General features: G+C 36.0%; 1 protein-coding gene across 1 annotated transcript in view; it reads right to left on the reverse strand.

The window, feature by feature from the left end:
• The window catches only part of wdhd1 (WD repeat and HMG-box DNA binding protein 1), a 77102-nt gene that overhangs the window by 39359 nt on the left and 15859 nt on the right, over positions 1-21884 (reverse strand). The window contains exons 7-15 of the mRNA XM_028821575.2: positions 20309-20404; positions 19531-19623; positions 18400-18506; positions 17555-17690; positions 14325-14529; positions 14017-14183; positions 11559-11743; positions 10245-10486; positions 4301-4438 (exon numbers count right to left, since the gene is read on the reverse strand). Of these exons, the coding sequence (XP_028677408.2) occupies positions 4301-4438; positions 10245-10486; positions 11559-11743; positions 14017-14183; positions 14325-14529; positions 17555-17690; positions 18400-18506; positions 19531-19623; positions 20309-20404 (1369 nt within the window). The remainder of the gene's footprint in view (positions 1-4300; positions 4439-10244; positions 10487-11558; positions 11744-14016; positions 14184-14324; positions 14530-17554; positions 17691-18399; positions 18507-19530; positions 19624-20308; positions 20405-21884) is intronic.

A 21884-nucleotide genomic window follows, 5' to 3' on the forward strand; every position in this document is an offset into this window, starting at 1 on the left:
CCAGTCTAACTTTGGTTTTGCACCATAATTACTACACTATTGCACCTTAACACTTAATTCTACTTTATTCATATAATTTTACTTATTTATTATGTTCTACTATACTGTTATCTTTCAATCTATGACTTTTTGTTAATCTAACTGATATTCTTCTAACTTTGCACAGTTTTTGATAAGCGGATCAGGATGCATTTCACTGCGTGTTGTCCTGTATAACTATGCATGTGACAAATAAAGAATCTTGAGAATTTCAAAAATGGAGTTTACCGCACATGCATTTATTGGTTACTTTGTTCATGTATATATATTTATCTGTCTGCTTATTCAAAAACCTAAATTTACCCCAGGAGTCAAAAACGTTCCGTCTAGCCCTTGTACAAAAACCTAGACAAAAGCTGGGGTATCACCTTGGTAACCCCATATACTTTTAGAACTGTGAGAGGAAAATAGTATGACTTTACAGACAGGAGTCCAATGCAGAACTCTACTTACTTTTTACTTTGTAAAAAAAAATTAACTGCTGATGATGTAGACCGTTTTGTCTGTGCTGAAATTCCAAACAGAGAAACCTATCCTGACCTCATTAAAAAGATTCAGCATATTGGGACTCACAAGATTACAAATATTGTTTTTACAGAAGTTCTGAAATAAAAGTGAAGCTAATGAAATAGCAACAATTCAAAGAAAAAAAATCTTAAAAGTGTGTATCCGGAAAACCAAACACGGGGGTTGGCGAGCGAAGGAAGCAGGGGGTCGAAGCCCCCTAGTATGTTAAAAAGTGCTGGATAATTAAAGTCTGAAGCCATCCAAACTGCAGCTGCTTTTGCAGGCTAAACATTTGATGTTGCAACCAAAAATCATTGGATTATTTGTGGAGAAGAGTTACTGAACTACAAGGGCAAAAATGTATTCAGAAATGCATCCATTGTCAACGAAAGGACACTGCATGCCTTCTTTGTTGTGGCCCACTGGACTGGCAGTATTGTTAAGCCTCACAACTTGGCCGAAAGATTTTTATTGCTACGTACTAAATAAAGTAACTTTGATCAGGTTTGGCCAGTGTTAGAAAAAAAATTAGCAGCTATTTCACTATCAAATGACACTATTATAAAGCATATTCAAAGCAAAGCTGAAGACATGGAGAGCTTATTTATAGCAAAAGTCCAAACCAGCCTTTTCTGTGCCTTGCAAATTGATGATATAACAGACATGTGTACAAAGCGCAGCTGAGACTAGTGGTCAGCTTAATGAAGACGTTTTGTTTTATCAGACATTAGCTACGCATGCAACAGGAGAACACATATTTGAAAAGTTGAATTCATTAGTTTGTAATGAAGAAAACTGACTGGTTGGAATCTGTAGTAACATGACTTGCAGTATGACAGGGGAAAAACAGCAACTTAATATGTGTACAAACACTCTTCTCCCCAAACACTGTGGACAATCAGTATCACTCATCAATAAGCCCTTGTGGCAAAGAAAATGCTATCCACACTTGAACTGGTTTTTCAGTATGTACCATCAATGCTCTCTAGACAAATGCAACAAGTTTGCATATGTTCAAAACACCATGTAAGGAGATGGATGCTGCATAACCCATTGTTGTTTGGCAGTCCAGCAACCGTTTATCACACCAAAATGAGGCAGCAAACCAAAGAAAGAGTACAGAGTGACTTGCATGAGGTACAAATTTTTCTAGCAGACAAAGACACTTAGATTTAACTCAAAACTTTGGAGATGCTAGGTGTGGAAGAAATGTAACATCTTATTAAAAAAAGAAACATCATCTGACAGGACAAATCAGTAATCAGGCAGGAGAAAAGCTGTTCATTGTATCTTTTAATTACTACTCAGCAAACTGCCTTAGAAGGAGTATTCTTCAAAAGAAGTCTGTTACAGCATGGTCAGAATGATCCGAGAAACAAAGAAAAGAAGTTAATTTTATAAACTGTTGAATTTACATACAGTGTCAATCAATGCATACATTTTACTCTGGTCGGTTCGTTTATTTACATCCAAATGACTTGTATAAAATAAAAGTCTATGATATTATATTCTGGTTCTTTTTTATACCCTTGAGTTGAGCCACCACCCTTGGAATTTCTGTGCATATAACAACTGTCCATTCTGGTTGTTTACAAGGCATCTGCTGACTTCTTAGTCCTCTTTCAGTACATTTTGTTGTTCACTTGACCTTTATCTGATTTCTGACATTTATTAAACCTTTATGCTATTTCTTTAAGATGAATGCTCTGTTACCCTCAAATTATTCTTCCACATAAGTGGCTATCCCTTTTGAGTATACTTTTATCAACATAATGTGCTAAATGCAGAACTGCAAGGCTATGAAACAAATATATTTGTACTTATACATAAAATTGAGAGCTGGATTACGACACTATTGTGTACAAAGTCTAAATTTTGAACCATTCCCACTCCTGATTTTCTGAATGACACCATACCAAAGCACAAGTTGAAAGAGATAATATGCAGTCAATTAAAGGAGCTTGGGGAGCAGCTTAAGAACTACTTTCCCATGGATAGCAAAGGGAAAGATGAATGGATATGAAATCCATTCATAATTAACAGTTCATCTAGTGCTCAGATTTTCTCAGCAGGAGGCTCTCATTGATCTCATGTATGATATGTCACTTAAAATCTCCTTTAAATCTTAATCTATTGCATTTTGGAAATCTGTGCATATGGAAAACACTCAACTGTCAAGAATTGCAATGGAGAAACTAGAGTCATTTGCCTTTATTTATTTATACGAGTCTGGACTTCCTACACTGATATTAATTAAAAACAAGTAATAGGTTCAGGTTACAAGTTGACAATAACCTTCATCTCTTCCATTGTAGCATCCAACCTTAATTCATAATTCTGAATCTTCCCTTCAAGCACAGCCTTCTCACTAAATACGTACAGTCTCTTAGTTCATAGTTTCACAGTCTGGGAGGTTGTTACAAACAGGCTAATGTCATTCCACTTGTAAAATAAGTGACTTTTAGCTGCAGCAAAAATGACAAATTGACGGGGTTGCCAGTTTTTTTTTTTTTTTTTTGAAAATGGGCTCAGATTATAACACAATTTGAGAAATGCCAGGGTATGAGTAATAAGAGTCTCCTACTATGTGTTCTACCCAGAGTTGCATTCAAAATATCAAAATTGCTCTCATGTTTTCTTCTCTTTACTTACCAAATGTTGTCCATGTATGGTACCTAAGCCATTTCTTTCTTCAATCAAGAAAGGTCTTGAATCAGTTAAAATCTTTGCTTATAGTTGGCAAAACCTACTCCTACTCATTGTGTTTTCTCTTGACACTCTTCGTTTTCCTCTATGTCTAGGTGGTCCAGAAAAAATTGGAACACGTAGTAACAAAACTGCTCTATCTGCTTGACCTAACCTATTATCTACTGAGCTATTAAACCCACTTGTTCATCCTTTTTTTAACTCTTGATTTAGTTTCATATGCTTTTTAAGGTCTTCAAACTCACTTTCATGTCATAATTCTAATCAGCAACTTTTAATACCTTTCATCAGTTACTGTAATTCTTATTTATAATTGCCACACAGATGTTACGTATTCCTTCCAGCATGTCCATATTTCTGAGTAAATCTAGAACAGCAACGCTGAAATCAGGCAGTCAAGTATCTCACTTTGTATCAGTTAACTTTTTTTTTCCTTGTATTCTTAATAATCTCTTTTTTACTATTATTTTGTTTAGCACTTCTTTAAGCTTCCACTTGAATAAAATAAATCCATCCACAAAATCTATACATACTTCCACATAGGAATTTTCTCCAATACATTATCTGAAAAATACACTGATGACACAAGCCTTTCTTTAAAAACTACCTGAACATAAGACATGCATGAAATGAAACTAACCACTACTTGTGTTGTACATTTCGTCACACTGGAATTCTTAGAAGTGTGACTGCTCTACAGTGGCTTTTGTTTTCATGTTGTACTTTACTGATGTTTATCCAATGCAAGAGAATCAGTCCTTTTATTCATTCAACCATACTTACTGTAAATAATTTTCAGACCTTTTTTTCCTCCAAATTTCCCATTCAAACTTTACTATCATTCCTCTCTTCAGATTCTTCTTCCTCCCTAATACTCTCAGATTACACTTTCCAAAACTGGTGCACAGCCAAAAACCCTTAACTTCAAAAGGAACTCAATTACTGTACATGGTTTTCATGCTATCCATCCAGCCATCCATCCAAACAAATCAGCAAACCTGTCATACACTGTATATCACATTACATTAAGCAGAACAAACCAAAATACCTTCTGCAGAAAAACCAAGCCAAGCAAGATAGGACTTGCGAGAGAGGGGAAGGGGTTCACCATTCAAGATCTGACGCTTCTTTTTTCCAAGCTGCAATAATAAGACTCCAAGAGACTGATCACCATCAAAACCAGTACCTAAATGAATGCAATAAAAGCATATGTGCAATATAAATTATTAATAAGTTATACACATAGATATTGTAGCATATTTAAGTAAACAGACAGTTCAGAGTGTATGTTTTAATAATCTTCTGTACATCTTAATAATGTAAAGAAAATATCAAATTCAATTGAAATAAATCACACTCATACATAATCATACTATTACACAGTAATTCTGCAAATTACATGGATTTACTCAGGATTAAGTTGCATTACAACCTAGAAAAATAACTTCAAAACAATGACATTTCTCCAAAGTCAATCCTTTTCTCATTCTCTACACCATCATCAACATATGAAGATAAATTCAGGGACTTATTTTACTTTGAAATTTTTAAATAAAAAATAATTTCATATACCTCGGAATCAGAAAACTAAGACTTACTGTAACATACACAACTTTGATAGAAAACTGCATAAAAAGCAGTGGTGCAACATAGATAACGACTAAAGTAATTTTTCAAAATGGGGGAAAAGTAACTATTCAAAATTGGACTACATGCAGGGGTTGTTGTTATCAGGTAGAGTCCCTATGGCTGGTGAAACAAGCACATATGTGACATGGTATAGAGTCATACAGGAGTCAAAATGGTGTCTTGTATACAACTTCTGCCTAAAGAAGGCAACGATCTTAGGAGTAGTCATGGAGGAAAATTGCAGATGGCCTCTTAGAATATCAAGCACTTGCTACATCATAGAAATTAGAGCAAGAAATTGGGCTGTTATCATACAGCCATTCTTGGAAGATGGTGGTAGTCGTGTGTTGTGACATTGTTTTCTGCACAAATTTACAGGATCCGCACCACAAAGTAGCAGCTTTATCAATGAAGATTACCTGATGGCATTCCAGGTTGCTGGAGCCAAACACTGGTCTAGGCACAAGTAGTCCAACAGATGTGGTAATGGATATGAAAGTAAACCAAGGTACCCACAGGTGCTCCATGGTACACATCTTATTTTTGTTTATATTTTAAAGTATTGATGTGGAATCACTTTCAGCCTGCACACAATCTGCGGACTCTCTCAAAGTGTTTCTCCTCTGAACTTTCCAAATCATTCTCTGGAGTGTGTTTTTGAAAACATCATCTCCAGTATTATCATACTGTCAACCTTAGTACAACCAGCTCCTACCACAATAAATGCAACCGATCACCTGGTCCCTCAAATATAAATCTGGTACCTACCAAGCTCTCTATAACTGGACCATTACTTTTGCCAAAGAATATAAATTTACAAACAAAATGCATAGACATACTAGGGGGTTTGCCCCCTGCTCGCCAACCTTCAGAGCCTGTGCTACGCGCCAGCCACTTCGTGTCTCTGCCGCTTGCGTCGTGAAGAGTGCTGAACGCACCCCAAGGACACACATTCATTCCTCTGAAACCCCCTCTTAAATGGTGATACAATGGGAAACAAATAGTTTTGGGTTTTTTTTACCTTCTCTTTGCTCAATCAGCTGCTGGCTTGCTGATGCTGCCATGCCGCGCGACATGCATCTCGCGTGGCGCTTTGAACATTTAAAAGCCTGTACAGCAGCTGTCCTACTCTTTGTCTTTAATTTCCAGCCCCGGGCATGGTTAAATCTCTTGGCACAAAGTCTCGTCTCACGGGACATAAATTCTTGATATTTTTTAGTTTATACTATAAAAAAGGAATAACAATCTGAAAATCTAACATCACATTAAAATTCTATAAATTCGCGGAAAAGAATGATACCAAACATATATATGTAGGTTTTAAAATAAGCCTGATTTAAAGCGTGACATAAAATCGTTGCACTTTTAGCTTAGGATTTTATTTATATATTTATATAAATATAGTTCAGTATTCTGATGGCCTGGGGGAAGAAGTTCCTGTTAAATCTGGTCGTTCTGCAGTGCATACTGCGGTAACGTTTTCCAGAGGGCAGAAGTTCAAACAACCCATGTTCCGGGCGTGTGGGATCTTTTATGATCTTAACGGATCTGCTCTGGCAACGTGAGTAGTGTAATTCTTGAACAGATGGGAGTGAGGACCCAACGTTTTCTCCGCTGTCCTGTTCAATATATTTTCTATAGTGCCTCTGTAGAAAGTTGTGAGGACAGGAGAGGGAAGGTTTGCTCATATTTATATTTTATATATATTTTATATATATATATTTATATTTTATATATATATATATATATATATATATATATATATTTTAGTATACTAGTCATTCAGCCCGTTACAATAACGGGCGCTAGAACAGTAGTGCATAATAAACATTAGTAGAAACAGTCTATATTAAATGGCAAGGGACTTTGACCTCATTCTTTTTGTTGGTCGTATTTTTCTTTCTTTTGATTTTTTTTTTTTTTTTTTGTTCTTTATTTCGTCTTATACGATTTCTCATATTAGAAATTTGTTAGTTTTCGCATACCCCTTGGGGTCAGAGCGCAGGGTCAGCCATTGTACAGTGCCCCTGGAGCAATTACAGGTTAAGGGTCTTGCTCAAGGGCCCAGCAGAGTAGGATCTCTTTTGGCAGTGACGGGGATTCGAACCGGCAACCTTCAGGATACCAGCGCAGATCCTTAGCCTCAGAGCCACCACTCCACTTACTTGCTGAGATGACCGTTCTTCGTGGGCTGCCGCCGTGTATTGTGTGTCTTTAATTTTCTGTGACAGTAATACTGGCTTGTACGGCTCTATTCAATAAGGGCGCGCACAAAAAGGTGAGCTTCAAAAGGGCGACCTCAATTGAGTGCGGCGAATAAAGGCGTTCGTAGATAATTTAGTTCAAATGGCTCTGGAATATGTGAAGAACAACAAAGGTGCAGATCTTTATTTACGAGCGCCTTTATTCGCTGCGCCCAATTGAGGCTCACCTTTTTGTGCGCGCCCTTATTGAAGGATACCTGTGCGCGCCCTTATTGAAGGATACCGTCTTGTACGTCCGTAATATACCTTTAATTTTCTCTGGCGGTAATACAGGCGTGCGCGTTGGTAATATGCCTTTAATCTCCTCTGACAGTAATACTGGCTTGTATGTGGCTGTAATATGCGTCACTGTATTGTGTACCTTTAATTTCCTCGCGCAGTAATACTGGTTTGTATTTCCGTAAAATGCCTCTAACTTTCTCTGACAGTAATATCGCGCATCGCCTCGCGCATGCGCACTTCACCAGAAGACACCCACACACGGACACCTGGACGCACACAGGGATTTTATTATATAATATTATATATATATATAATATTATATATATATATAATATTATATATATATATATATATATATATATATATATATATATATATACACATACAGAACTGTGCAAAAGTTTTAGGCAGGTGTGAAAAAATGATGTAAACAAAGAACACTTTCAGAAATATAAATAATGATTGTTTATTGTTATCAATTTACAAAATGCAAAGTGAGCGAACAAAAGAAAAATCTAGATCAAATCAATATTTGGTGTTACTACCTTTTGCCTTCAAACCAGCATCAATTCTTATAGGTACACTTGCACAAAGTCAGAGATTTTGTAGGATTCTAGTCAGGTGTATGATCAACCAATTATACCAAACAGGTGCTAATGATCATCAATGTCACACGTAGGTTGAAACACAGTCTTTAACTGAAACAGAAATAGCTGTGTAGGAGGCTTAAAGCTGGGTGAGGAACAGCCAAACTCTGCTACCAAGGTGAGGTTGTGGAAGACAGTTTCATGTCATGGCAAGATTGAGCACAGCAACAAGACACAAGGTAGATATACTGCATCAGCAAGGTCTCTCCCAGACAAAGATTTCAAAGCAGACTGGGGTTTCAAGATGTGCTGTTCAAGCTCTTTTGAAGAAGCACAAAGAAACGGGCAACGTTGAGGATCGTAGACGCAGTGGTCGGCCAAGGTAACTTAGTGCAGCAGATGAAAGACACATGAAGCTTATTACCCTTCGAAATCGGAAAATGTCCAGCAGTGCCATCAGCTCAGAACTGGCAGAAACCACTGGGACCCAGGTACTCCCATCTACTGTCCGGAGAAGTCTGTCTAGAAGTGGTCTTCATGGAAGAGTTGCAGACAAAAAGCCATCCCTCCGACGTGGAAACAAGGCCAAGCGACTCAAGTATGCATAAAAACATAGGAAATGGGGTGCAGAAAAATGGCAGCAGGTGCTCTGGACTGATGAGTCAAAATTTGAAAGATCTGGCTGTAGCAGAAGGCAGTTTGTTCGTCGAAGGGCTGGAGAGCGGTACAATAATGAGTGTCTGCAGGCAACAGTGAAGCATGGTGGAGGTTCCTTGAATGTTTGGGGCTGCATTTCTGCAAACGGAGTTGGAGATTTGGTCAGGATTAATGGTGTTCTCAATACTGAGAAATACAGGCAGATACTTATCCATCATGCAATACCATCAGGGAGGCGTATGATTGGCCCCAAATTTATTCTGCAGCAGGACAACGACCCCAAACATACAGCCAAAGTCATTAAGAACTATCTTCAGCGTAAAGATGAACAAGAAGTCCTGGAAGTAATGGTATGGCCCCCACAGAGCCCTGATCTCAACATCAAGTGTGTCTGGGATTACATGAAAAGACAGAAGGATGTGAGAAAGCCTACATCCACAGAAGATCTGTGGTTAGTTCTCCAAGATGTTTGGAACAACCTACCAGCCGAGTTCCTTCAAAAACTGTGTGCAAGTGTACCTAGAAGAATTGATGCTGTTTTGAAGGCAAAGGGTGGTCACACCAAATATTGATTTGATTTAGATTTCTGTTTTGTTCATTCATTGCATTTTGTTGATTGATGAAAATAAATGATTAACACTTCCATTTTTGAAAGCATTCTTTGTTTATAGCTTTTTTTCCATACCTGCCTAAAACTTTTGCACAGTACTGTATAAATAAAATATGAAATAGTGTGTAAGGAGCCTGCATGTAATCCTTTGATGAAAAAGTACAAGAAAGCAATACTTAGCAAGGGATAGAACATTGTTCAAAGTTGTTTTAATTAAGTTGGGAAATTATGGTAGGTCCAGGTACATTGAGATGGTCAGTTTTAGAAAAATCACCTTTATTAAAAGATAACAAAACAAGTTATTCAAAAGTCACCTCTTGAAGTTGGTTAAATGGCTTGACTCTAGTTAATATACAGATTTAATACATAAGAGGATTTATCTGCATGCTACACAAGCACACATGCTAACATTGCCACATTTTGTTATATTTATTTATTCTTGTATCCCGTACCAAATTAAGCAAAATCATTGATGTTCATTTTAGCTATTTTTTTAAAAGCAGTACAAAAGACTGATATTTTTCCATCATCCTGTTTAAGAACTAGCTCACAAAAAATTAATATTGTAAATGAAGTTTTAACTTACCCCTGTGTATAAAAAGAAAAGTCTGGCTGTACTTACTTTAAGTGCTCAAAAATGCTTCTAACACAGTTATAAAAGAAAATATTAGTTATTTGCCTGGGCAACCTAGCTAACACATCAGGTACAACTAAGTGTTAAATTACAAAAAAAAAAAAAAATAAATAAAAAAAACTTTATATGCAGTAAAAGTTCAGTAATCAAAGTGAAATATATGGGATGAAGATCATGGCTGAAATATACCCTAATATTCAAATCAAAAATTGTATTTCATTTAGAGGATGATGTTGCAGCTGAGCCACTGTTTCTGATACCAACATGCTGTGGAAACCTGAGCAAGTATCCAATATTTACTATACTTGTAGTCAATTTTTAAACCTAAGAGGCTCCACAAAAAAAAATAAAGGCAGTCTGTTTCTTTAATTTCAAGACTTTTGACTTACCTCTATGGAAGGCCACCAGTAGCTGTTCTCCATGTCCTGCCATGCAGACAACAGAACCGGGTAAGCTGAATATTTCTTTTTGCACACCACCAATGGAAAAGACTCGTACCAACATTGCATTTGTTGCAGCTGCTGCCCAACCCTGGCCAAGGCACACTACTTGAACATCTTCCCCTTTGGGTAAATCCACCATCCACTCCTTATTTGTATCCCATGAGCTAAAGTGCAGGCAGTGCAGTTTGCTGGTATAATGGAGGAAAGAAAAGGGTTGGCTCATACACCATATATAAAATGCTTTCAATTATTTTAAATAAAATAACTTTAAAAATTACTTCAAGAGGTTCCTGTAACATTATGTTTCTAAGCTCTTCAAGAGTAAAACAAATATGCACTGTGGGATAAAACATAGCAGTGGCTGAACGTTTAATTACCCACCCATAAACTGTTTATCCAGATCAAAGGCAGCCTGTGATTATCACAGTAGCACAGCGGCAAGAATGTACCATATCTGCAGGGCGAACAAATACTCGCACACTTCCCTGACCCATAATCATTCATGCAGAGTCATTTTAGAGTCACCAGTTAACTAACCATTTAAACCATCACTTTAAATCTTATTCTAGGTTTAAAATTCTGTTTTGAAGCGTCAATCCAAACCAGGTTAGTAATCGGATTAAAATGGAAAATATAATTTACTATAGGCATAACTCTTGTTTGGCCTATTTAAACCCACTCTTGATAAAAGGCAGAATGTGGCAAATGGAAGTTAATTTACTGTGTAACTGGTCCATCGGAATTCTGTCATATCAAACAATTTTCAGAGCTGTAAACTCTTATTGTCTATTTCAGCCATTATTACTCAGTCTGAATTAACTGATAAGACTTTCAGTTATAGATCCGGCACCCTAGAAGGCAATCTTCAGTGTTAATATTCGATTCAAATGTGAAATCACAGTTTTCTTTTTGAACTTGAGACTGTATTACCCAACTGATTCTTATTTAAGCTTATAATACTGATGTTGTGTTTACTGTGCTATTTATCAACTACTGTTACACTTCAGGGTATTCTTTTTACTCATATGTCAGGTCTTGCTAATCCCTTTTTCTCAGTGTTTTATCATGCATTTGTATTATCTGTTTTACTTTGCAATCTTCTACCTGTAAATTGTACTCTTATATGTGATGTATCATTTGAAAGGCACTATATAAAAAAGATTAACTGATAAAATTCAAAACTTCACTTGCATGAAAACAAGAACTCTATTTCCTTTCAGATTTGCAGTTAGCATCATCTAAAATAAATTTTTCACATACCTGGCCAGTTCATCAGTGCTCTCACAAGCAAGCAACACCGCTTCTTGAGACATGTCAGCCAAAGTGTGGCTAAGATTGTTGGTGAGATGCATAGAGTGATGGACAGAGGTATCATGGAACTCTATGTCAATAGCATTGTCCTGTTCATCATTGTATCCGCGAACAATTCCTACAGAATTCCACACCTGCAAGAAAAAAAGCACATCTTCGCATTATGTTGATCCAAGATCCCACAAGACACTTTTAAAGCAAATAAGTCCTGGTGAAAAATGAAATGCAGTAGGTATTTTTATCTGGAAGTGAAATGGCAGGGGCATGGTAGCATGACAAGAAGATTTTATTTTTTAATTTACAACATAAACTTGTGAAAATCAATGTAGAAACTTTGTGCATTTTAAAAGCTGCCATAATGTGCATTCCATTCCCATTTTCATTTTTTAATCAACACCCAAGTCGTCGTCTTCTTTCGGAGGCTCTCGTTAGGGGTCGCCCCAGTGGATCATCCTCTTCCGTATCGTTCTGTCCTCTGCATCTTGTTTTGTTACACTCATCACCTGCATGTCCTCTCTCACCACATCCATAAACCTTCTCTTAGGCCTTCCTCTTTTCCTCTTGCCTGGCAACAAGTGCTTAGTGGAAATAGGTTTTGCACCCAATTAAGGCATGGAATGCATTTCTTTAGCATATACTAGTATTAACAAGAGAACATGTAAAATGTAGCAAATAAGGAATCCAAATAAATATAAGGTAACTGCTTCTATAGGTGAAAGGAGTGAGTGCAGATGTGAATTAAAGCCAGTACTTGACAAATCTCAGCTTTTTTCCATTAGCAGTAATGTGTAGTTACTAAAATGTAGAAAAATGGTGGCATTAAGTTTTATTTGCTAATCCATAAGCATTGCTGGTAAATACGGTGGCAGGCTGAGGAATTTAATCTCATTTGGACATAAGGTCTTTTTGTTTTCTCTGTCTGAATTGAAGAAAATGAATGTACAATGAGAGGTTATAAATTTTAAGTGATTTACTATGCACTCCAAGAGGAGGGGATGCAACAGAAGCAAAAAAGAAAGAAAAAATCCTAGCCTAGAAAATCAGATTTAAAAAAATAAATAAATAAATGAAAAATAAATTAAAAAAAACATATCTACTTCTAGTGTGTATAAATTGGACCTTTGATTTTAATATTTAACTGCACTGTTTTTCATAAACACCTTGTTATCTGACAGTTGACTGAACTACTGGTATGTGATAATTTATAATAGATCAGAAGGCATTATACACTTAAGGATAGCTATGATATAATTTTAATTTTATATAAATTTCTCAGTACGTAAGCAAAAGCACTACACTTATACTTGGACATGTTCAAGTGTATATGCCTGAAAAACAAAAAGGAAGCCAAACTACAATAACTAATAAATGTATATCTGATCCTTATTTACGCCAAAGCTGCTAAATGCTACCCTAAAAAATAAATGAAAGCAGTAAGAAGTCTTTTATAAGAACCAACTTGATTATGAGAAACGCTTTAGATGCATGTTCTAAACGTAATAAGCATCAAAATTATGTGGCCTAGAACTTTGTCTCAGCCATGTGATGCATTTTGTACACACACACACACACACACACACACACACACACACACACACACACACACACACACACACACAAAGTATCTAGAAAACACGAAAAATAAGTTAAATAGAAGCAAAGATCATTTCTTCTATGTTGTTTTCATACAATTCTCTTTCATTCTACTTTCGTGTACACTAAACAGATAGGGTTAAAGCAAATTTTACATTATTTAAAAAAAAACAAAACAAAAACACATGGTACATGTACTGTATAATTGAATTTTCACCTGACAGGAATGGAAAACAAGTGATTTTGTCTCAGTTGGAGACATACATATGACAGCATCAATGAACCATAGGTACTTCAGGTACAGTTTTAACCATAATGTCAAAGTGGATATGATAATAAGCGAAAACATTTTTTTTGCATCACTAATCCCTGCGTCTCTACAGCCTAGATGGAAGTTTTTTTATATTCAATGTCTGAAACTCGGCTGTTGCAGAAAAGTGGACTTAAGCAATTATAAATAACCTGTCACCCGCAAAATATTAGCATTAAAATGGACCGGGTTTCTGAATGGTACATGATTTTATACTGTTGATTCTCTATGCTTGGTGCTGCACTAAGTAAAAAAATACTTCCAGGCAGATTCACAATTCAGCAGACTATTCTCTACAGCAGCTTACTGAACTGAGCTCAAAACTCAGATTCAGAAGAGGTTGTCAGGTAGATCTGAAATTCACTTTAGTGATTCTATTAATACAAGGGTCTGTGGTCTATCAATTAATTTGAAAAGTTCTCAGTTGAGCAGTCTGTCACATAAAAATGCAGCTCTAAAAATAAATTATGCATACTTTATTTTTGCTTGATTCAGATCACTTACCAAGAATCTGTGCATGAGATGTGCAGGTGTCGACCCAGACTGGAAGGGCTTTTGCCGCGGAGTGGGCAACGGACCATCATATGACAGTCGCCCAGGAGGTTCAACTGGACCGTGTTTATAGTTTTCACCAGCTTCCTTTTCCATTTCGGGTTTTACAGATGCTACATCTGAAAGAACAGAAAACTGTTACAATAAGATCAAAACAAGTGCATTTTTTATTTTAACATTTAGACCTCAGCATACAGTTCCTATTCTATATGCTGTTCAGGGTTACAAGTACTGTAGTGAAATCAATCTGTATAATATACCGAGAGAATTTTCTTCATCATCAAGAATGGCCCCTCGATGTCTAGAACGTCCAAGTGAAGGCATAAGATCATCATCATCATCATCTTCAATAAAAGGACGCTTTGATGGAGACTGTTTCTCACTCAAATGATCCTCTAGTACACCATCATCATCGTCATCATCGAATAGGTCATCATAATCCTTCACTTCCCTGGAAGAAGGCAGCTGCCAGAGAGAAGACAAATAAATAAAAAGATGTCACAAATTTTTGAATAACTTTTACACTTACAACCATTATCAACCGATTATGGTAAATGAATGTAGCAAAATAGCTACTGTACACTACAATTCTGCATATACAGCATAGATTCACTACTATAGCGAATACATTATATAAATATAAATAAAATATGTATATGACACATATTGCGAGCAACAAAAGACTCTGCACAAGAAAAAATTACTGTCTGAACCAGTTCTCAATCTTGGCACGTCAGAAGTATAAAAGGGATATTAAACAAATTGTTAGCTTATCGTCAGGCAATAAAATACAAAGAGAAAAGACAAAGTTTTTAAAAATATTTTAGTATGTATAAACTTTCCTGTAATGTTTCTGCCACACTTTAAAATTTCCTTTAATAAAGGTCCATTACCTTTTGGTTGCGAATGTTGTGACATGAAGACCAATATATTCAAATATTTGTTCTTGGGACATGTTCATTTTGATTGCAAGAGCAAGAATCAATTACCAAATGAATTTTGAGTACAAATGAAGGGGTTTATACTTGTATCTAAAATATCAAATATATCTGACTATTACTGTATGTATATTACAATATAAATATTTGAAGCCGAAATGAATATTTCAGATACTCAGCTTTGTATTTGGGAAAGAGTGAGATGATTACTCCAGGTTATGGTTGAGAAGAATATCCAAGCAGGAGACTAAGTACCTTGTGGTCTTGTTCGCAAATTAGGATTGCAGGGATTATGAAACTACAGCACTTGTACTGCTAAACACCCTTCCTGACTGTGACAGTAAAGCAGGAGCTAAGTCTTTGGACTTTCAATATAATACTTTTTATCTAAAGCCATAAACACTGGGTAGTGATGAAAAAAAAAATCACAAGTACTAGCAGACAAAATGAAAAAATCCTGCACAGATTTTCTAGATGAATCCTCCTTGACTAAATGAGGAGTTCAGCAACAAGAATAGAACTTGCAGTAGAAATGATATGTCTCTAGATCAACAAGAAACAGGCAGTTTGGGAATGTAGTTATAATGCCACTGATTACTGTCCTTAAGAGATATACAAGGCACAGGCCATTGGGAAATGACCGAAGAGCAGAACCAAGACACAATGGAGGGATTATACCTCTCAAATGACCAGGGAGCACTATGGAATTTCCGGGGAGGAAATATAAAAAGCTGCTAATAATAAGGTGGCCTAGTGTGTCCACCTCAGCATGGTCCTACCTCCATCATTACTAGCTTGAGATGAAAGAACATGAAGAGCCTTACCTCTCTATAACATAGTTGAATAAAAAGCCACATATACTATAAAAAAAACTGCTCTCTTTTCAAACTTACAATTCAGGAAATAAAATAAATAAAAATAAAACAAACAAACCAACCTAGCTTTCATATAAAAAGCATATACAACCATTAAGTACTAGATGGCAGTATAGTACCATAAAAGAAAAAAGGTGTATATAAACCTATCCATCCATCCATTGTCCAACCCGCTGAATCCAAACACAGGGTCACGGGGGTCTGCTGGAGCCAATCCCAGCCAACACAGGGCACAAGGCAGGAAACAATCCTGGGCAGGGTGCCAACCCACCGCAGGACACACACAAACACACCCACACACCAAGCACACACTAGGGCCAATTTAGATGTTTAACCTAGAGGTGCTTATGTGCTGAGCTTTATATAAAGGGTGCAACAAAAACTGTCTAAAAGGTTTTTCAAGCTGTTTTACTATTATGGCAACCACCACCCTATTTTTTCTCAAAATTCATGACAAACATCAATCTTGAAATTAGCTAGCATAAATTTGCTGCTTCAGGAGTCATGCAATACTGTCATACTTCCAAAAAGGTATATTTTGTACAAAAAGTTCAAAGCGCTGCATTATATGCACATAATATATTTACCCTGACTGGCCATTTTATTAGGTTACTGCCAATACATGTGATGGTATTCTGATAAAATACTATTTAAAACAAGCAGTTATATATCAACAGATTAAGTACGTTTGCAGTTGACTGTTCAAAGATATTTAAGTGCCTTTGAATGCAGAAAGATAGAGGTGGCTTGAAGAGGTTTTTGTACATAATAGAGTCAGTGATATAAGAAAAACTGCCAGTAACAAAGTAAAAAAACTAATATAAAATATCAAATAGAATACAGTTACTTTATAGCCAAGTACAGCTGTGGTGCCAAAAGTGTCATCTCAGCATGCATTACCCATACTACACGGTTACAAGTGGCACACGGCAGCAAATAATTGCACCATGTTTCACTCCTTTTCAGCAAAAATTAAGACTATGTAGTTACAATGTGCTATGGAATTGGAGGACACATCAAAAATTACTTGGTTGGATAAATTCTGGTTCCTCTTAATTAAAGTTGACGGGAGAACCAGGATGTGATGATAAAAAAAAAAAAACAAAACACGCATGAGCCCATAGATTCAATATCCCTGTTTAAACAATGCAAACCCGTGATAAGTGCACAAAGGAGTGGGGCAAATTTTAATGGCATGTATTATGTTCCCCAATATGAGTAATGGGATGTTTGAATAACACAGGATATCTGGAATAGTTCTATTTGTATGACAGCTAACTTAAACTAATACCGTCGCCTTTCCATTGACAAAAAAACACAATGGAAATCAGTACCAGTAGGATGAAAGTGAACAAGCTCTCCAGAGTACAAATCCAGCACCAGTTCACTGATGAACACTATGATGTTAATATAGGCCAGCATTTGTGCACTGCACTTTCTATACGAGAACAACGTCATCCTCAATAGATGGAACAACAAATTCCTATTAAACATATTTAAAAAAGCAATTCCAAAAATATAGGTTACTGATATTTAATGCACTTTGAAGTATTAAATAATTAAATTTAATTAAGTAATTCTTAATAGTCTAAGAACTGTTGAACAGAAGGTAATTTCAGCAGTTATGCTTAAAAGTTCAATACAATAAAACACTACAATTCATTTTGTTAAACTGACCTTGGAACTTGTTACACTCCCTGCAGATAATCCTTCCAAAAGTCCAAGGCATCCTTCTGTATCTGTGTATCCAAGTTGATCTCCCTTGGGGTGCCATGCTAAGCCACATACTGTATAGCCTTTCTCATGTTTCTCTCTTGAAGGAAAAAAAGTACATACAGTAATTACAGTTTAAAAGGAAAAACATAAGAGTACATGTATAAATACTGAAGTTAAGCATTTGTAGCAAAAATGTTCATTCCTGGCAGAGTAATAAAAACCAACTATAAACAGCAGGTATTATTTTATTATATTCATGTCATCGAATACTAAGCACACAGAAAATGAAGGTTGCAAAATATGTACCAGGTACACCTTCGTAAAGGAAACCATTTTAACTACAAAGAGAAATCAGAACTGTAAACCCCATGGCTGTCAGTTTAATTCCTATTTGTGAGTTTTCATATGACAATGAGCAAGTCACCTAACCTGGCAGTGCATCTTCTGTTAAAAAAAAAAACAAAAAAAACAATAGCAAATGGTTGCAACTGTTGATGTCTTATAAGTCACCTTGATTAAATACATTAACTAAATATGTCATGGATTCCCCACCCACATTATTTTTCTAGTGTGAATTTTACAGCTCTGAAACAGAAGAACTACATTAGCCTATTTTTAAAGAATGTCTTTAACAATCAGTCCTTTTAGCAGTTTACCATTTAATCACTCCTAACTGGTAATTATATCTAGAAATGCAATATCAACATAAAACATACATGTTTCCTGAAAGAGGACCGTAATCAACATTCAAGCTTTGCAGATACAACTGGTGAAAATGCAAGCAATAAATTTTTTAGATACATTACCTTTCAAGACACTCCTGGTTCTCCACATTCCATACAGTCAATAAGCCACCAACACAGCCCACAGCCAGAAATTTGCCACATGGAGACCAACAGACAACATTCACAGCCTAATAAGAAAACAGTAAAAAAATGTGATTATTTACACCTTTTTAAAAAAGGGCCTGAACATACTCATAATGCAGTGTTTTAAACATGTCTGAATTCTTTTAGCCGGGTACTATTTTCAGACTTTTGATACTTTTCCAACATTTGCTCAACAGATACAGTATTATTTGTGTTATATAGTTTATAAAATACTGCAGTTGTCTTTTTGTCTTTTTTTTTTTTTTTTAATAAAACTAACTTTAGAAGGTGATAGTGGAAAGATTTTTTCAATAATAAACCTCTTTAATCCATTAGCGTTTGAATATTACCAGATCTGCCTATGGCAGGACAAAATGCAACCTGATCTACAAGGAAAGCATCTTCAAATAACTCAACTCAGTAATGGACACATAAGGAGGTAGCAAGAATGTCAGAAATTAACATATTGGGGCCTTAAATAAAGAAATCTGTAACAGAAGATTAGGTCATTTTTATTTCCTGTGCTATGCACAAGGTTTAGCATACCTGTAAGGCACAAGGAAAGAACTGGTCTGGAACATTAACAAATGCTCACTCCTGGGGCAAAGGAAATTTACTTTTCTTTCCAACTACCTTCATAGACATTTTGGACCACAGTGACATTATGAAACAAAAGACATTACTGCCATCCCACAGCAGACCAAAGATCAATTTTATACTGACTTGCCTCCAGTGTGATATCTTTAGTTTTTTTTTCCACCCCGTTTGTACGATTTAGCTGCACAGCAGCAAGATGTTATGTAAATTGATGACTGTAAATTGACTTGTTGTGAGTAAGTCTATGCTAACATTGCCTAGATTCTGCTTGTCTACTTAAAAACATACTCTATTAAACAAAACAGTCCAGCATCAAGGAACAGATATGTCATGCATGAATAGAGGCCTATCAAAAAAGCAGAAGCTATGAAGACTGTCCCCAAAGCACCAACAGCCATATATTGAAACATCTTCCTATAGTACACAGGCAATGAACATAAGCTTCCAAAAATCAGTTACCAAGCATCTCACCTGTTTGATGAAGTCATCTGTAAGCTTGCCAACTTCTTTCCAGGAGTCTCGCTCATACAGATGAACAGCCTGGTCTACTGGAACTGCTAGCAACTGGCAAATAAATGAAAGACAACAAAAACATGTCTGCGTTATAGCATGCTACCTGGTGAAAACTGTCCTGAATCACTCAGAACCCTAGACCCTCATATCCAAGTTAGAATTTTTAACACTGGGCTTCTTTCAATGCAAATATTTCTAAAAAATATTAGTCTGTCTAATCCCTTTTGTTAACCAACAAAGAAGCCCTTTAACTACTGAAACCATATTGCCTTAAAATGCAAAGACTAGACATTAAAGTTTTCAGAGTTAATGTCTGCCTGCATGCCTAGAGTATTATATCTATCACTAAAGACAGGACAATATATCAAAAACAATTTATGAATGTGAAAGTTTGGGGCTAAATGGAAAAATGTAAATTGTGATATGTAATTCTGCAAAACATCTGTTTGCAAAAAAACAAAATGTAATTAACGTTGTTAGAGATGAAAATACTAAGGGATGAATAAAACCTACACCACCTCAAAATAATAAAAAAAATATAGGCACTTGGTTATACTTATTTAAATTCAAATGTTTTACAATCAGACTAGCAGTATTACAAAATCATGTATACAGTACATACAGTACATCAACGGGTATCAATCAATATACATCTTTGTAGATACACATGATTACACTGCAGACTCTGGGAGGTTTTGCACATTTGACTTTTTCCTTAAAGCAGCAGCATTCCTACCTTTCCACTGCAGGGCTGCCAGCTCAGGCGGCAGATTGATTTGGCATTGCTCACATCACTGGACTTCTGCAACAACTTCCAGGTGGTTACCCGAACCTAATATTAAAAATTCAATAAAACTGAATCATAATTTACAATGGCAATGGCAAAACTTTTTCCGGTTTTCTGTGGTGGCGATCTGCGCCACCACCACCTGATCAAAGCACCGTGATGTCCCTACATTGATGGATTAAAGGCCAGAAGTCCACATGACCGTCATCATCAAGTCCTTCCATGAGAACCCTGAATACAATGAGGACCGATTCATTTATGTTGGCGGTCTCATGGCCAGGAACCCCTGCAGATTTTATTTTTTCACCATCCGTCAAGAGTTTTTTTTGTTTTTTCTGTCCTCCCTGGCCATCGGACCTTACTTTTATTCTATGTTAATTAGTGTTCTCTTATTTTAATTCTTATTTTGTCTTTTTATCCTCTTTCTTCATCATGTAAAGCACTTTGAGCTACATTATTTGTATGAAAATGTGCTATAGAAATAAATGTTGTTGTTAAGAACACTAGAATGCATACACTTTCCCTATACTTACTTATACGAGAAAGTAAAAAGAAAGTATTGGAAACCTCCAAAAAATCCATTTCGAGATTTTGATGAGTCTCGATATTTTAGACCTTCCAGAGTCCGAAAATACCATTGTGTCTATCTGTGTGTCTATGTATATATAAACACGCTTTCACTTAGGTCAACCAAATTTTGCATACAAGTATTAGGTACAAAATGTAGATTTCTATCAAGTTTTGGGCTATTTCTGCTAACTGGAAGTGGTACTTTACCTTTTATTCGTTTGGAAAACACCTTATAGGATTTTGAACAGTTTGGCTTCTGTTTACTAAGCTGAACTTGCATTACTTCAGTAGCAATTGATTTTGACTATGTACAAGAGGCAAGTTTCTCCATTGTCCTCATACTTCTCAACCTTTCATTAACTTTGATACAGTTAACAACTCCCTGCTTTATCTCAAAGCTTTTTACAATTCAGGGTTTTTGCAATGGGCCTGCTCATCTGACCACTGGGCCAACTTTTCAATTCTTCCTTTTCTATGTATTTTTCTTCTAAGCAATCATAACGTCACACCTAGTTTAGCTTACCACCTCTGTGCAAATGACTCCTTGATTAGCCTTTCATTCACCTAGTTTCAGATAAGATTTCCTAATGTTTGTGCCTTATCCTTGTAGATGAAGGATTTCATTTTAAACTAAACTTCTGCATGTATAATATCTTATGATTGCATTCCAATACACTTGTTTCTCTAAAAACAGTATTGATTTTAAAATGAAAAAACTAATGGTTATTCCCACATTTCAAAATGCGAGAAATGGAATGTTTTGGCCATGTAGCCTTCTTTTAATCTCTTATTCCGACTCTACTTTTCAATTTGTTCCCAAACACTTAAATGTATTGCATGTATACTGACTTTTGTAAATCACCATTAGAACATAACAGCTATGATGAAGCCAAGGCCATTAGTCCAACATATTTTGTAAAATTCATATTCATTTAACATTTGTAAAATATCATTA

This window comes from Erpetoichthys calabaricus, chromosome 16 (genome assembly GCF_900747795.2).
Source record: "Erpetoichthys calabaricus chromosome 16, fErpCal1.3, whole genome shotgun sequence".
Classification (NCBI taxonomy): Eukaryota; Metazoa; Chordata; class Cladistia; order Polypteriformes; family Polypteridae; genus Erpetoichthys; species Erpetoichthys calabaricus.